Source organism: Acipenser ruthenus, chromosome 3 (genome assembly GCF_902713425.1).
Source record: "Acipenser ruthenus chromosome 3, fAciRut3.2 maternal haplotype, whole genome shotgun sequence".
Taxonomy (NCBI): domain Eukaryota; kingdom Metazoa; phylum Chordata; class Actinopteri; order Acipenseriformes; family Acipenseridae; genus Acipenser; species Acipenser ruthenus.
Window position 1 is genome coordinate 18,479,251 of NC_081191.1, and position 18,828 is coordinate 18,498,078.

General features: G+C 34.9%; 1 protein-coding gene across 1 annotated transcript in view; it reads right to left on the reverse strand.

Annotated features, from left to right (window-relative positions):
• LOC117394235 (angiopoietin-1-like) overlaps positions 1–18,828 on the reverse strand; it is an 89,013-nt gene that overhangs the window by 13,928 nt on the left and 56,257 nt on the right. Inside the window, exons 5-7 of the mRNA XM_033992327.3 lie at positions 9,649–9,779; positions 9,238–9,339; positions 2,138–2,304 (exon numbers count right to left, since the gene is read on the reverse strand). Of these exons, the coding sequence (XP_033848218.1) occupies positions 2,138–2,304; positions 9,238–9,339; positions 9,649–9,779 (400 nt within the window). The remainder of the gene's footprint in view (positions 1–2,137; positions 2,305–9,237; positions 9,340–9,648; positions 9,780–18,828) is intronic.

Genomic DNA, 18,828 nt, shown 5'->3' on the forward strand with positions numbered 1-18,828 from the left:
GGTAGCACTCTTAAGACAAAGTGAACAATTTCATTGTGGGTCTCCATACACATACAATGTCTAAGTAATTAAGCTTGAAAACAAAAGTGCCAAAGCATCTCAGCAGAAATGCCTTGTGTTCCCTGTTTCATTTAGCAGCTAGTTTTGTGGTTTATCTTGGCTGGTTTCCATTCAAAACAGGAGAGAAACCATCATACCTCAAGAATTTGAGAGAACAAATCTATTCATAGAGAGAAATGTGTAACGATTATTGTCATTAAAAAACTTTATATCAATTTAATTTTTTTAATAAATGTCTTTTGTGGATTTTCACAGATGTTTTACTGTATTACAAAACAAACTACTTTAGAAATGTACCCCAATAATCTGTTTCAGAATACACTATCCTTTAACTGCAAAGTAAAAGCCATTTCTATATTTTGGAATTAATTAATTAATTCAATCTAAAAGTTGAATGTCTTTTGGTCTGAACCCTTCTCCACCTAATCTTAAATGAAGATCTAGTGATATTTTATGTTATGGGTGACTATTTTAAGATATGCTGCAATATGGGTGAACTTGATGTTTGAAAATGTGTGGGTTTTTTACATTTTGGCTCCATGCTGTCCCCTTGAGAGTACAGTAAACAGGAGGTTTAAAAGTAATTGAAAGACTTTTAAAAGCTTAAGAAAGAGACATTTAATGCAAAAAAATACATCTGGGGCTGTCTTCTTAAAAAGTTATTAAGAAAAAACGTCTTAAATCCAACATTTTTCTCAAGTTTGTACTTATGCCTATGCTTTTAAATAATCTGGATGCAAGTTAATACATTGCCCAATAAATAATCTTTACACTCAGCTGTTCAAACTATGGAAATTCTTTAATTACACTTTTTCTTCCCTTGGGGTCTCTAAATAATTTGCACAAACAGGACATTTGTGTAAAGTGAATTCATATTATAAGAAGAAATTCAAAATAAGTGACTGCTAATTGTTAATGATTTATTTACACATTTTCACGTTGTATTATTTGTATCATGATATGTATCGTATCACAACCCATGTATCGAGGTAGGTACAATATTATTGTGAACCCAAAGATACACACCCCTACTAAATATACAATGTCATGTGATAATGCACATTTATAAGCACATACAATATTGTGCAATATTTTTACACATTTTACAATTCTGCCATATTTTCCAGAGAGGTTTTACTTAATGTAATTTTCAGAATAGGCTGGCATAAAGTTGCTTCCTTTATTTGTTTCTGTTTACCATGTGATATGTACATATTGGCTTCCGCATTGTGTTACCCATGGCTTGTTATGTGCCAGTGCAACTCTAAGTCAGGGAGATATGCCACAGGACCTGTGTATATTCCCCAAGCAATTTTATGCCAGCCTTGTACTATGTATTTACAGTATGTAACAAATTCTAATGAAAATGTAAAACATGGATGAAAATAAAGAGTCAAATGTGCACAACTAACACACAGCCCTGGTCTAATCTAGATGTAATCCTCAGCACATACAGTATACGGCTGCATTTTTTTAAAAAGGGTACGGTACTGGAGCTTGGAACAGAAAGCACCTGATGACGCTGGATAATGGAAATGGTTTGTTTTTATAGGCCAAGTGATGCAAGAGGTGGGGTAAGGCTTATCATGTTCCACACCATTCTCAAATTGTCAAACTCACTTACACGGTTCTTGGATTCTATTGGTATGCAGTCCGACATTAGTTTATGGAGTTCCCAACACAAATTACCAGTCAGTGCCTAGGCATACATGCTATAAAATCATATTAAACAATTCTATCTACTATTGCAAAACAATTTGCCAAGTTCCAAAACATGTTGTTATTACATGTAATTAAATAGGAACTACAAGGTTTTACTACACACGTGAATGAGTGTCAATTCTAAATAAAGATGTGAAATGAAACACATTAACCTCAAACATGAGGTGCTGCAGTTGCTCTACAAATTCAATGAACCATAACAAAACATGCACTTTTCAGAATCAAATGTATCATCCTCCCGCCCAATGTACTCACCTTGTATAGGGTTTCCAAAGTCCAAAGTTTAGAGTGTAATGCAAATTATTGTTTGTTTTTTGTATTATAATTAAAATGGGATCCATGAAATGATCCTTACCTGTAATTGTGCTTCTCATTCCCAATATAAAACCGGTCGTATTGAGAGAACGCTTGAGTTCCATCCCAGTCCGTCAGTTCGATTCTCAACGAATACTGACGCTGACTGGTAAGCAGGAAAACAAATTCATTTCCAAGCCAATGCTCACCAGATGGGCTCCCAAAACCCTAGAGGAAAGTTGAGGCAATACATTTAGAATCATTCTGTTTGCTGTTACAATGTTTACATTTCTCTGAGACATACATCCATCATTGGTACTGTTAGATCAGCAGTAGCATCATTTTGGACTGCATGTTAATATAGTTGTTTGCTGTGGAACATATCCAGGAAAACAACAGTTTGCACTCTGTAATAAATACACTATTGATTTGCATTTTATTTTTAACATTAAAGGCACAATATTATGTTGGTTTGAACTGTTTTTATTTCAAATAGCACAATAGTTAACATGAATACACTGGGTGCTAAACAGCCCTATCCTTACCTATTTATGAGGTCAAATTGAAAACACATGTTAAAGCAATGTCATGTAGGTGCTGCCTATTGTTTTCTCATTCAAACTGTAATTTATCTTCTGTAATACAATGTACTATGCTGTAATGAATATGTTATTAAAAAGACATAACATTTTATAGGTTTCTAATTACTGACCAAGCCATAGAATGCAGGCCAGTTTTCTAATCAACATCATTAACAGAACATGTTTTTGTTGTTTGTTTGTTTGCTTTCATTATAAGATTATACATGAGTTAAACAGTGAAATTGTTCCAGATGTTTTTTATAAAGAACTGTGGATAAGGCGAGGACAGAATCTGGATCAGGTTTCCTCTTACCACAAACATGGAAGGTCTATTAAAGATCTTGTGGTTTGGATGCTATAGCATTCTGGCATGTTACTAGCCAGATTTAACTACAGTCAATTCTTGTTAAAACAAACTCGGAGAAGACAAATTTCCTGATACCACGAATTTTAGAGCAGTCACTTATTGTAAATTACTTCTTATTGTACAAATTCACTAAACAGGAATTTCCCCCGGGGAGAAAAATTTGAATTAAACAAATTGCCTTGTTCGAACAGCTGAGTGTAAAGGATATTGGGAAATGTATTAACTTGCATCCAGATCACTGCCTCTGTATTTTAGTGCTGTTTTGGGAATACTGATCCTATGATGCATTTCAAGTTGCCATAGCGCTCACGCATCAATGCCAATTCCACGAAACAGCACTAAGACATGCACTATTGTCACAAAGACGGCCGGAGTGGGTGGCGTCAGACCAGAAGCAGGAAATAAACAGACAGAGAGGTGTGGTTTGGTGAAGCTGAGCGAATGGTTTCGCTCATCATTTAATAAACAGCACAGAAAAATAAGGTTTGTAACAAAACACAGGACACGGCACTATACGCCAAAATAAAAAGACAAACAAAACGAACTAAACAGTGCACAGACAGACGAACAAAACACGGTGAGCAGATTTAACTATTATTACTTTCCACAAATACCTCCGTCTCCAATCCCGTTCTCCACTCACCGAACACCCAACCCCAAATGAATGCTACGTGTCTCTATATATACTGTTGTGCTGGGATTCAATTACTAATTAATTATTCACTTGAATCCCAGCACGTGAATTCATTACGTGCAACCCCGTGCTCACATATTACATTTAACCAGCACGTGAAGTGATTTGTGCCCTCCTTGTGCCTAAATACAAATCTACCTTTTTAAATCACACGTGAAACACAGACCCGTTTATATCCCGTGTACCAATCTATACACCAACATTAACACACGCACGCAACATACAACACATAATATGCACACAGGGGCGGGGCACATTGCCACAACTATCTTTGCAAAAGTGGAGATGTTGAAAGCAGAGGATAATGCACCACCATGCAAGAAAAAGAAAAATGTTGCTGCAGATGTTGCTGCAATATTTCCGTGAACACTTTGTCAACGATTCCGAAAAACTGATGTACAATAATACAGGCCTATGAATAGCAAACTGTGGATGCAAGCTGTCAGTATTTCTAAATGGTTTAGTTCCTGATGTTGAGGACACCTTGCTTTTGTATTTTAAAAATGAAATACACAGTAGTTTTAAATGTATAATACGTTTTTCAGTGTTACTTGCAGTATGCATTTGGCTTAGACTCCTGATAATAAAAATTACTGATAAGACTAAGGGGTAGATGTACTAAGATGGGCCAGTCGCAGCGCTAACATACAGAAATTTGCATTTTCGTTGCAACAATTCGCAAAGAATACATTTTGTCATATGTACTAAGAGGAAATATGTTAATGAAAAGAGCCGCAATATACTAATTTAAATATTTGTTGCGTCTTCTTAGCGAGATCTGTAGCATACATGGCGAGAGTCGTGCAACATTGTTCAAATAAATAGCAGCAGTTGAGTTGTGGTTTGCTGCAGCAGAGGGTGCCCGAAGGATAACATCTATACATGCAATGGTGCAAGAATCAAAATAACATTGTTTTTGGCCCCATCAAGGCCCCAGCTACACTCCCCACGTGGAATTAACCCCATCCCTGCCAAACTAAAATTCAAAATAATACATCTTTATTTATACAAATCACACTATTTACACATTCAGGGTTTCCGCCCTGCCACAAGTACAAACAAGACTGCAGTGTTTTCAGACTGGTATGTGTGCAGAACAGAGTGAATGAAATTCTTTGGATAGGACTGAATCACGGTGCCGTAGAGAGCAGTTCAATAGATTGGATTGAGCCATGGAAAGAATGTAGTACTCTTCCCTATCCTGTTCTAGGCTATTTTACAAAGAGCCAGTAGCACATATAGTGGCTTACATTCCCTGTATTCATCTCTTTACAGCTTATTTTCTTACATTAATACATAGTTCTTCAATTTCTATTGCTCATAACTTAATCTCCTTATTAAATATCCCTCAAGCTTGCAGCATCTGCAACTTAGGTTACTCTATTAAAATATCCTCCCATGTACTGTATTAGCAAAATCGTTACATAAGTGCCAATACCTTACATTTCATGGTGTGATCCAGTGGGCTGGAGCATGGGCTTCTCCCCTTTAATCACCTTGGGATTTAAATCACTAGTCAAGCCTCCTGTTCTTTCTGTTTACATTCTTTATCACTCCATCCTTCCTTCGATACCTCTGCAACTCCATCTCCCCTCCTGCCACCCTGGGCCTCACATCCTCGACCCCCCACCCACCCCAACCACTACCCATTTATAACAAGTCAATTTAGAATTTTATTATAGCAGCGGTTCAAAACAAATTATTTTTTTAAATGTTGTACATTGGGTAAATGTGGATCATTGACCAAGGCTACTGACATCATTGTTACTACACATTGGTTCACACAGTTAAATCATACTTTTGTCAGACCTGAATAGATTGTGTAATAAAATGGTATATGTTTATGATGCCAGACCTCACATGGTAAAGTCTACATATTTCTTCTGCCTGGTGAAGACAGACAACAGATGTTAATATTTTCAACGCTTACAGTTGGCTGTGGGAGGACATACCACTCAGTTCTCCACACAGCTGAGTTATATTAGCATCAGGAATGGCATTCAAAAACAGTGTCAAACTCCAGATAACATTATACTTGGAAATACACCCTGAAAAAAAAGCACAGTGGTGAAAAACATAATAAGACTAAAACAGCAAATAAGGTCCACACCACTGAAGATGTTTGAAAAAGTTGACAAGAAATACCAGATGTCTTGAAACCACTAAAATGAAGGCAAAATGGACCCCACACCAATAGTTGATCAAGCTAGTACTAGTAAATCATCCCTGTTGTTTTTCAATTTGCTACTAATATGAATCCAAAAATGATTCAATTTCAAAGTGCATTCATAACTATTTTGTAAATAACATAATTTCTTAATATGTAGTTAAATTACATACAGTAAAAATAGCCTGTGTGTATAGGACAAGTGAAGTTGACAAGATAATGTACAAATATTTTCTATAAGCAAACATATAATCATAGGTAAACATAAAAAAAAAAACACAGGTGCATAAAATAAGGCAATGCTACATTTTAAGTTTACAGGCTAATATCACATATAATCAGGAAGATTGAAAGCTTTAGTTTTTAATTACACAACTGACATAATTTGTATATGATTGCTTTACCAAAAACGGTACAACCTCTATTATTATTATTATTATTATTATTATTATATATTTCTTAGCAGACGCCCTTATCCAGGGTGACTTACAATCGTAAGCAAATACATTTCAAGTGTTACAATACAAGTAATACAATAAGAGCAAGAAGTACAATAACTTTTGTTCAAGCCTCTAAATAACAAAACTACAGGCTTTCTAAATCTTTGGGAACAAATGTGGCATATATCATACCATACATGTAGGTGTCCTTATTTACCAAACTGTGTTTACTAGCAGATTTAGGCTTTTTATGGTCTCATTACAAAGTAGTCTATTTTCATACCTACCTGTTTGGTATTGTAGGGTACTCAACTGTGATAAAACATGTAATTAATATTTTTTTTAAAAATGCTTTCCTATGTGAAATGCAATTTTAGATACGTTGAGAACTTTATTTCTGAAATTGTTGTTTTCACTGTTTGTTTTTTTAGGCTATAGTTTATTTATTTGTCTTGTAGCAGTGTAGTAAATTTACATTTCACTGTCCTCCAGTACCCTGCTTTACATTTTTTTTTTCCGAGAAGAAACACACTTTAGCCCTGGCTAAAGCCAAAAACAAACAGAGAATTCATTGCCACTTTCGTGAACTGCCCAACCCTATTCTAGTATTGTAGCACCCACCTGTTATATTCAATACCCAGTCAGTATCCAAGTAGCTTAAAAATATTTTTGAATTTGTATTACACATTCATAAATGCGTAGAATGTGGAAAGACTGAGCATTAACAGTATTTTTTATGTTTTTTTTCATGACCACAAGTGAACATGTTTTTGTGTTTATTCTTACAAAAGAAATCTCCCTTCTTTTTTTTTTTTAATGTAGTGTTCGCCAATTATTTTACCCCGGTTTTCAGCCCAATTTAGCATGCCCAATTATTAACTTTTCGCCTCTCCTTTACAAATTTCTGAATTCCTAAAAACGGATTTCTTGTAGGAAATCCATGTGCTGACTGACCCTTAGTGTGTTTCATTGCATATAATTCATTATATAATATATTGCCAGAAGACAAGCAATTTTTGGTTTTGTTTCAAAGAATAGATGTCAAGAAATGTTTTAAAGCTATAAAATTGAAAGGCCACCATATTACTTTTTTTCTGTATGCCACAGAAGGCTAAAGAAAGCAGACACATTTATATATTTAAAAACAAAAAGTTTTTTCTAAGATTCTTTTATGAAAAAAACAATGAGGTATGTCTTTGCTAAAGTTCATAAAACAAAATTCAATGTACAGTCATCTTTTTCAGACAAAAAAAATTGGTTAAGAACAAATATGTAAATAGATACTGGTCTTGTTAAAATGCATTACCCTGAAATTTGACCTTTTTTTGTCTCAGAATGCATATAAAATGACCAAATCTTAATTAATTGTTAGTAATTTACTTTACACATCTTAAATAATAAATAGTGAGAAAACAAAACAAATCTATCTGTTTTATTTTTAAACCTTAACTGTCTCAGTTAGTGGTATGCAGTGGTACAGAGGAGTCATCTATTCGGGTGATGATATCATGTTTTTGAAAGCTATAGGAAAGCACACTAAGCTGATCAAAAGGATAAGAAGCTGGCTGGCTGGCCAGAGATTCTTGGCAGGACCTTTTTTTCCCCGCTGCGTTCAGTGTGCAGACTACAGGGAGAGAAAGGCAGCGCAACGTTAAAGAACTCACACTTTCAAACAACCAGGAGCGCAAAGAAACCTGGACCAGTAAGGTACCTTATTACTAATTAGATTAACCACTTCAACTCCAGATGTAAAAATGAAACCCCTTCCCAGGTACCAGATTTTGAAAATAATAACAATAATGTTTTCAAACCTGTAATTGCTATAAAATGTTAACACATGATGAATAAAACACAAATAAATCACCTAAAATGTGTTTTTCATTAACCCTTTATGCTCCTGTGTACTACATACCCATGTTCAATATAGAGATAAAAACATGTTTATTTTATTTTATTTTTTTATTTTTTGTTTGAACAATGAAAACAAAAATGCTGCTAATAACGCTAATAACAATAATAATCAGTAAACAGTAATTATCAAATAAAAACCAAACAACATCAAAACGTGTGCCATTATCGACAGACCCTGCACCTTTTTTGCGGTCTCTGCTTCCCTTGTGTTGGAGGGATAGTCACAAATGCGTGTACACAGCTACTTTGTGCAGGCATTGTGATGGATCTGGCTGCTGCAGACGCCTGCATCTAAATGCCCACAGGTAGATTGGAATCTCTACACAACAGGCAATTGGATACAAATGTCATCTGACCCTCCCCCCACTTCCATTGTACATTCCACAGTACTAGCACTGCCTTAGGTAATGAAACCTGAAATGCTAGACTGAGAAACCGATCATAGAATAGAATGGGAAACTTGACGTATGCATGTATGGCATGGTACTGTAACTGGGTTTTCATTTGACGTACGTGCGTACGTCATGGTGTTGAAGTGATGTTACTCTGTATTTCTTGACGTAAGTTCATAAGTCTGAATTTGATAATCTAAGTCAATATGGAGACTAGGGTTACCACTATTAATTGCCGTTTGGGTATGAGCTACTCTCTCAAAGCTCCACTGTGCAAAGTTTATTTATTTATTTATTTTTGTAATTTACTCCTTCGCAGGATTTGATTTCTGAGCATCTATGTTTAAATAAAATTACGAACAGAACCCCCCCAATCCCCTCCCCCGCAACCCCAATTAAAGTATTGGTTTTCATCGGATTTTAACTTAAGTCTGAGTTGTTAATGTAAATGGGGCGTAGAAGAATTATTATGTAATACCAAACCACGTTACCTGACTACTTTTAAACATCTTTCCCACCCCCCTAGTTAATTCTGTGGACGCTCATGCCCCTTGTCCATATATTTTATTTATGTGGAGAGTTAGCAATACAAGGTTCAGTTTTCCTCACCATCTTATACTCTTTCCACGTCCTTTGGAAGTCCACACTTCCATCTTCTCTGTGCTGTATGACTGTCCAACCACCTCCAACAGCCTCCATATTACAATAGACCTGGAAAAACAAAGAAGACTAAACTTTAACTTGTCTAAAATTCTGTCTTTTCAGAAGTCTGTAACTTCAGACTGTTCTGATTTATTAGACGCTCAACATGTTTTTAAATGTTATGACAGTCCAGTATAATGCAAGGAAAGTGATTCTGGAAATGTTTGATAAGTCCTAATTTGCTTTTCATCTGCTTGGACAGAAACCATAGACTTCAGAAATGACAGAATAAAATATTTTTTCAGCAAATGCTTACATTTTGACTGTTTATTTTATTGTAAATACACAAACCACAGCAGTTATTTTAAAGTAAATTACCTTTTTAGTCTCTGACATGTTGTTGACATTGATATTATATACCCCACTTTTGTTAAAACCAGCATGGTATACATCTGCACAGTCTCTAAACCTATTTTCTTCTTCAGCTTTTTTCGTACTGTTTGGTACAACTGTATCAAATGACAAAAACAAAACAAAACAAAAAATAAGAATTGGAATGGAAATCATTAGTCACAAACAAAACATTAATATTCACAAGTTTAACTGGAATGTTACTGACCTGCATAGATATCTACCCAGAAAGCAGAAAAAAAACCTTCAAAGTACCATATTATCTTATTGTGTGTTCTATTCAATGGTTCCAAACAGTAGTGAATCTAAATACTGCCACTAATTTAATAATTAAGAGAATGATATGTTGATAAAACCACCAACATCATCTTAGGGGAATTTTGTCTTTACAATGTAGTACAATTACACATTTATTATCGCTGTTTTGATCAGTTGAATATACCCTGATGTCTAAAGAGTATGTAACTACGGCAAGCCAAATTATTATTTAGAAATATCTCAAATTACATTTGAAGATGTCTTGAAATATGTTGAGATATCTGTAAATAATTTGCAGATATATTTAAATAAACATGAGATATCTGTAAAATATCTCAAATAGATATCTAAAAATGAAATAATGGTATCTCAAATTGATTTTCAGATATCTTTAAATAATGTTTTGCTAGCATGGTACACCAAACTGTCATTTAAAGATATCTCGAAATAACTTCCTGTTCATTTAGATATCACTAAATATTTATAAGATATCTTGAAATAACTTCATGTTCATTTAATGATATCTCTAAATCATTTAGAGATATCTCGAAATAACTTCCTGTTCATTTAGAGATATCTCGAAATGAACATGAAGTCATTTCAAGATATCTCTAAATGACTTCATGTGAAAATGTGTTATGTTTTGAATGGACTTCCTGTCCATTTAGAGATATCTTGAAATGAACAGGAAGTTATCAAGAGATATCTCTAAATATTTTAGCGATATCTTTAAATATTTAAAGAGATCTCTAAATTAATTTGAGATATCTCTAAGTGATCATTTGGCTTGCCATAATGTAACAGGGTTAAGCTTTCTTTGCACTTTATTTGGGATTTAAAATGATTTAAGATGTTTTGTTTTTTTTTCATTGCACTTTGATTATTTTATATTGGTTTGTTTTGAAAGCACTTGCGAATTTGTGTAAGGAAATCGCAGTGTAATTAATCAATTAGTCCAATTGTGTGTAGCTGGATACTTTATAAGGCTTGATTAAGAAAAATAACGGAGAGCTGGGAGGACGTGCAGGATAACGAGCAGCTCATGTGAGCATGGGTGCCGGGCTGGGAAGTGAGTGTGGCGTTAGAGGTTTTTGACAAACCGCTACTTTGTGTGTAAATTGGGGTGAGCCGTGTGTGAAGTTTATAAAAGTAGCATATACTGGCAGTGGTGTGTACCCACATATACCAATTGTAGGTCATGTGTTACTGCTGCTGTTACATTCTTAGCCCGGCACTGGCTCTGACTCTAGTGAGAGGGGTAGGGGGAGATCTAGAATGGCTCCTATGTGATTGTTTAGCCTGTAAAATGAAAATCCAGTTCCTTTCTTGGATAGCTGTGAGAATGGGATTATTTAGCCAATTGAATACGTGCCTGATGCTCGATATCTGAAGTCCATTAGATGTGAAATTGAGGACTCGCTAGGTTTTTTCCCCTGTTTAGTTGGATCTCCGATTTACTTTGATTTTAATATTTCATTTATGGCGTCCTCAACATCTCCATTTCACCAATGTAACTAAATCTGGATTGCTTTATTATGCTTAGATACCCTTCAGTGCTTTACAGCCTCTGATGATGACAACACTGTCTGTAATTTGTGTAGCTGGTGTTAACTAATATGCCTCTGCCTCTGTCTATAGGAAGCCCTGGAAAATTATCAATTTGATATAATCTCTGGTTGTAAATGCAAAAAGCATATTTTATCTTGTTAATAAAAACACTGAACTCCATTTTTAAAAGAACCTGTGCTGGTTAACTTGGGCAAACGTAGGAAATACTATGCTTTGGTTACTCTTTTATAGAGCTGGCGTAGTTGTGTTATTGCATGCCTTAGTGGTGGAGTCTTAGCTTGTCCTCACGCCCCTTACTTGTTTGACTCCCCCCTCCCACCATTGTTACAAGTAGACAGGGCCTAGGTTTAAAATGGCACCTCCTATCAATGCCTTCAAACTCCTAGTGTTGGTTGAGCCCCGACCTTGACAAAAGAGTACACTGACAAAGGCGCTAACACCACTTTCAGTAGCCCCTGGTTTTCCTTGAGACCCCCAATCCAAATGCTGACCAGGCACAAACGTGTTTAGCTTCTGAGATCACATGAGACCAGTCTATTCAAAGGGTATGGTGCATGTATTACAAGTCCAGACTAAGGTATTCCCTTATTAAAGTTTATCATAAAAGCACAAGACAGTATAATAAAGCACAGTGACAGCATGGTAAGCATTGTAAAACCCAGTGAGGTATGGTAAAGCATATTGAGAAATATGGTAAACCCTGGTAAACTTTGGTAAATGCATAGTATAACTGTGGGAAAAGCAATGGAAAACCCTTAAATTACTTGTCTGAAAAGAAATATTAACTTCTGCCATTCATTCATTGTGAGTGTTCAGTGGATTAAACTGGAAATTGTCAACTCTAGCAGACCAACATGGAGGGTGAGAGTTCATGAGACACAGAGAAAATGTATTTGATATTAAAAGTAGAAGCAGTGGAAATGGGATGGAAGCTAAATTAATTTTCCTTAGGGAATAAACCTTTAAATTTGAGTAGTTTGTCAAATTATAAAAAACTCCATCCCTCTATTTATAGATGTGATTCAGAAGCCAATTAACTAATTATCCTCAATTAGGTAATTAAAACAGAAGACCAAAACGTAATTACAACAAGTGCTGGGTTAACCTGTTTAGCAATGGGCAAAGGGAGCTACTGTCATTGTCAATTGTCAGCTGTGAGTCTATTGCCATCTGCAGATAATTATTGCTCCAATATTTAATTGGAAACCTAAGCAAAGTGCTTAGGACTAAATACTACAAGCCATAAATTTCAAGTTCCTGTTATAACAAGTGGTTTATATTTCCCTCTGAGTCTCCATACATTTGGGTGAAATTCCTTCTGATTTTACAAGCTGTTGTTTTTATTGCTGCAATAGTTCATACACACATGGATATATTTGAAAACTGTCCTCAAGTAATGTTGTGGTCCCTGTGTAATAAAGAAAATAGGTATTGCAGTGTGATGACAAGATTCCTCTACTGTACAAATGTTGATGCGGTATACCGTGAACACATAACACTGGCTTAAAGAGAATTATACAAGTCTTCAGCAAAGGTTAATTTAGTTAAATGTAATTAACTCTGAAAAAAGACAAATATCAATAAGTTTCACAATTGTAACCACTTGGGGGGGGGGGGGGGGGGTACTTTAGATATTAGTTTTAGTCTTTAATTATTGTCCTTTTTTTAGTATCAAACATGTGATGGCCACTTGTTAGCTAAGGGATTGATTTGATCACCCATAGGTAGGGGTCTACTTAAATCGCGGTAAATTTACGGATTTTTCACGGGTAGGTTACGGAATAAAATTAGGATTTCGCTGACCTGTTTAAATATTAAATAATATTTAATAAGTAGACAATATTTCAGACCACTATAAAAGCCTAAAAATAGTGGTATTTGCTTCCTTACTAAAACAGAGTGCTGTCATTTGTTAAAGGTGAGCATGCAACATCTCCCAGCCGTTGCTGCTGACATTCTCTGTCTGGTGTGGACTTGCCCATTGCACATTGAGACTGCACGTTCTGCATCCACTGAATTGGTTGGAAGTGTAAGGTAAAGCTTTGCCAACTTGTAAAGATGTGGAAATCGATTAGAAACAGTCCCAAAACCCGGTTACCCAAGGGCATCTGGCATACTTTAATAAAGGCAATATATGCCGCACGTTCGTTGTCATGTTATTTGTCCCATCCAATAATTTATTTTATTAGTACCAAGTCAAAACAAAGAAAACATGCCTCTTCAGGTCTAAAATTCTAACTGTGTTTAAAAAGTAAGCAGCAGGTTGTTTGAAGCGAGGTGGCAGTGTTAGATCGCAGTGTGGAGTACTGGTTAGGGCTCTGGACTCTTGACCAGAGGGTCGTGGGTTCAAATTTAACCCTTAGCTGCAATATACATAGGTATATATATATATATATATATAGGCAATTTCCCTTAGGATTACTGTTAATTGTATTTCGTACTGCACAATACACATCACAAACAAAAATATACAAAACAATTAAAAACAAAGCATTAATATCATACTGTTATACCATATTGTGGCGGAGTGTCCCGCCCCTATGTATTTATTTATTATTATTTGTATTTGTTTGCGGCGCGGATAAAAGCGCCGCGTCTTTTGTTATTGTTTTTTATTATTTATATTTAGAAACTTCGTGAGGATGCATGACTGATCAGCTACTGATTATTTAACTAGCTGACAGTCATGCATCCTTACCAAACGCGTGCAGACTCTGGCCGAGGGGTAATAAGATAATTAACAGCTAGTTAACCCCTCGCCCAGAGTATAAGAACCGGCAGCTGTCCGTGCTGCGGGGTTGGTTGAGTAGAGAGGAGAGTACGGGGAGAGAGCGAGAGCAAGAGCGAGGAAAAATAACATTTAAAAAAACGACTGCTAAACAGTATGTGTTTATTCGTTTGGCCCTCGTGCCCTTTGGTTTCTGTTTTGTTTGTTGAAATCTTTTGTTTTGTTTTGTTTATTAATAAATTCAGCTGAGTGCCATAGCATTCAGCTTCACCCGCCCATCCATTGTTTTGGTTTCAGTTACTTCCTGGTCCGTGACGTCACCACACCTCACCACTGCGAGCCAGCCTGTCACACATATACACACGCATTGCACAATAATACAAAGCAAATTTAATTTATTTTAGCAGACAAGTTGTTCAGTTGTAGCAGGCAGCAATGTAGCAAAAGTCACAGGACAGTGACGTCACTTCCCTAGCAACAAGCCTCCTATGTTGGGAATGGGTTCTTTCAATGCAGCGGGTTTGTGCATTTAAGAAAGGAGAGGAGACAAGCTGGTGAGAAACAATTACCCTCCGCAGTATGAAAATTAGAAAAAGGAAGTCAACAAAGTTAAAAAATATATATATATTTACGATATATTCATAAGTGAAATGGAATTAATACACTGGGCCGCAGTCAGATGATAAACGGGCCGTGGGTTGCGTGTCTCTGGTTTAAGGACGTTTTTTTTGGTTTGTTTTTTGGCTAAGTGCAATGCACACAGGATAGCGAAGGAATAAAAAAAATCCTATCTTCAGAAGGAAGATACGTAGTTTGTGTCGCTTGCCTTGTGCAGTAGTTCATTTAAACGAGGTTTCTTTTTTTTCCTCTCCTTACTTGTCCGGTATGCATTTTATAGTACCAGGGAATTCAAAAGGATTGTATCAGCCACTTTAGGGGTATGATACAATCTATGAAAACTATGGATACCACTATAAATAGTGGATAAAACTATAAATACCATTGATGCATTCCATGGTGATTCTGCAGTGCTGTAAAATCCAGCTGTAACTTATCCCAACAGAATGTAGTTTGATCAAGAGAAAGCTGTTAATGTACATAATTAATTGGTTATTTAGGAATGATTGATGTGTGTTTTATAGCATATGTCATTTATTGGAGTGACAGGTAAACATAAATCTGGTTGGTGTCAGTATTCATTTTAGTACTTACATAAAAAGTAAAAATATGTTTATCTAGGGTGCTGTTAAAGCTATCTGTGTTCCTTCATGACAGTTTCATGACTTATTTCTCAGTGCATCATAGTATTTGTCCACACGGACAAATATTAATCTTTCTATTTAATTACCTTCCAGTTTAGTTTAACACTTAAACTCTGTACGTACTTTCCAAGGTTAGACACATTTCTTAATCCAGATGTCAAAAAGTATCAGAAGAGCACGGTTTGAAAAAAAATCAACATTCTTTAAATTTCTCATGCTTTATGAAATATTATAAGTGAATACATGCAATTTCCAGAATCAGTGCTGTCTAATTGTTTAAATAACCTACATTTGACATTAGCTGATTGTGCATTATTATTATTTAATAATGTCTGATAACTGCAGGTGATTATTTTGGCTTGATTAATGATTTACACTTACTATTAATTCACACATTAATATCATTCATGTGGTTAAATTACACAAAGTCATAATTGCAGAAAAATTATATATATATACATATATACTGTATATTATGATTATTAATGGGCCATATTGTCGATAATCTTTTTGTGTTTAAAGCATACTATGAGAAGTGTGTACATTTCACCATATAATAGAATTTGGAAAATCTGAGGTCATGGTTTGCCTAGAAAGACATACAGTATTAGCGGCATCTCATGAACGCATAGAGTAGTGTGGTACAACCAAGAAAGAAAGCATGCTGCTCGATCAGCACAGTAGCTACAAATAAATCTAAAGCTACTGTTAAATAAATGCACCCTGAACCAACAAATCAGTAAATGCATCCATAGAAACAGTGACCGCTATTCTCAAAGCTTTAACTCTAGTTATTTAAGAATAGTTTTTATGGCTCAAATAAAATGGTTTTAAGTGATAACTACAAGGTACATGAAGTGTACGAGGAGATCACAGTAGATTAAGTATGTGACAAGGATTTCCTACCAATGAGTGCAATTGTTATCTCCAAGTAGATGCATCCTCCAGTTATAGTCCTTATATGACAAGAATTTTGGTTTTACCCTTATTTTTTAATAAAAAAACTGATTCAGTCATTAGGCTCAGTCACTATTAAGCTCCCTACAGTGCAAGGTAAGTTGTCTATCCTGTTGACCATGATCAGGAATATAAAAAGCCAAAAGCTCAAGAGTCACTTGGATTGAGCTGTTCCTTCAATAAGAATACTCTGAAATGTGGAGAAGGTCATGAGAAATGAAAACCTCACATAGAAAAACTCAAATTAATGGAATCCTCTATTGTCTATTTAACCCCAATCAGACCCCTTGTTCACTAAATATCTTGGTATCCCTGAATAGGATTTTAAGTGAAACAGTGCAGCAGTACTATCAATGATAAATGTAAGCTGTAAGCTATTTGATCTTCATTTCCCCCAAAATGGATTCCTGCGATGCTGACAGAGTTTTTTTTTTCAAATGGAATGTCGTTGCAGTCTTGGCATTGACCGTTACTGAAAAATACGGCAGGATCATAAGTCAATATCCTACACCCGCTGTACAGCAGTTACACAAACTAATAATTAAAATGAACACCAACCTTATTTCCATATGATTGTAATTACTATTGTCAAACCAGTAGTAATACAAGTATTTTATCGTGTTATCAAAATTATATTGTAGGATGTAATGGTTGTGTTCCTGTAAAAATAGACAAAAAAAATGTGGTCAGATACCATCTGTATGGAAATAGGATAGGCTGAGAAGTAATGGCATATCATGTGGCTGTCAACTTGTTTTCCATTTTTTACAAAGATAAAGAACATAGGATTAACAATTGCATCGTTAAGAAATGAAAATAAAATATCAAAGAGTAAAATAAGGTAAAAAGAAGTCATAACTTCTGTTTCCAGAGACAGACTTGATATTAATAAGAAATACTGTCAACTGCAAATAAATCATGAAATGAAATAAAATCATTCCGGACGTTATTACAGTACATATGTTAACAAATATTCTCTTGAGATATTAATTTAGGTGTAATGCAATTTTAATAATTCTAATGTGCCTCGTGGTAATAGATCTGCTTTATAGTTACAAGGTTTAAAGACAGTAATACTCAGTTCATAGCATGCTAGAAACATACTTATTTGGTATTGCATACAATGCTTCTTATTAGTGTTTTAAAATAAAGACTTTTATGTCCTAATAAAATCACTTTATTATCCAGGTGTTTGTAGTTTATCCATGCGGTTGCAAATCTAGAACTTATTTTATGAATTATTTTAAGTACCTCAAACTATATGACAGAGTTAAGAATACGAGTTTGAACAGTACTGCAGTAAAGCTCATTTGAAAATGTATCAACATTTACATATTTCTTTGAATTAATTACTTCTTTAAGAAATCTGTTGTCACAGGCACAGCCAACAGCGCAGCTTATAAATATTCATCAATATACAAATAAACTAGATTTTAGTGAATGTGAACATGGCAGATCAAATGCTAGGATGAGGAGACAAACCAAGGGTAGATCACTGGAGAGAAATACTGCATTCCGACATCCCACAATTCAGTTCTGGGCTCTCTCAAGTAAATTATGCCAAAATGTATAATATGGGCTAGGCTGAGAACCCCAAACTAAATTAATTTGTCTTGTGACTTAATCTGGATTTAAACCTAGGCCTCCAGAGACCTGTGACTTACAAGTGAATGCATACCCTCGGCCCCACAAATATGTTCCAAATTAGTATAAACATTTGCCAGGCCATTCACTGCTGAAATACCAATATCAGATAAAAACAGGTCTTTGGTAATGTGGGTGTTAATGTGATTTATGTTATTGTAATGTTTCTCTGCTGACATGTTTTCCTGCTAATTACAAATACACTTTTATATTTTGGAAGAATCTCAAATTACAAAAGAGGGGTATTTGTATAATTTATTAAAATGTTAGTCATATTTTCAAAGCATTTAATTAGCAGATGAAGTAAACCAATTTAATTATATTGTTTGAAAGAGGTCAAACAACTAGTGATATAAGCCAAGTTCTCTTCAGCACTCAATGTGTTTGGTATCTCATTTTGTAACATGTACATTATTTTTTTATCCTATTTTTTTTTTTTACCTTAAGCCGAGATTTTCACTTCAAGTTCAATCCATTGTTTCATTTCTTGCGTATGCCTGAAATCATGCACCGATAAGCTGATAGTTACTATTATTATTCAATATTTATTCATTTGGATGACGCCTTCATCCAAGTCAACATATAGGGTTTTTATTTAAAAAATAACAATACAATGCGTGATATATATTATATTAAATAATAGCAAGGAAGCTGGCTCTTCGGAGCTAATATATATATATATATATATATATATATATATATATATATATATATATATATATATATATA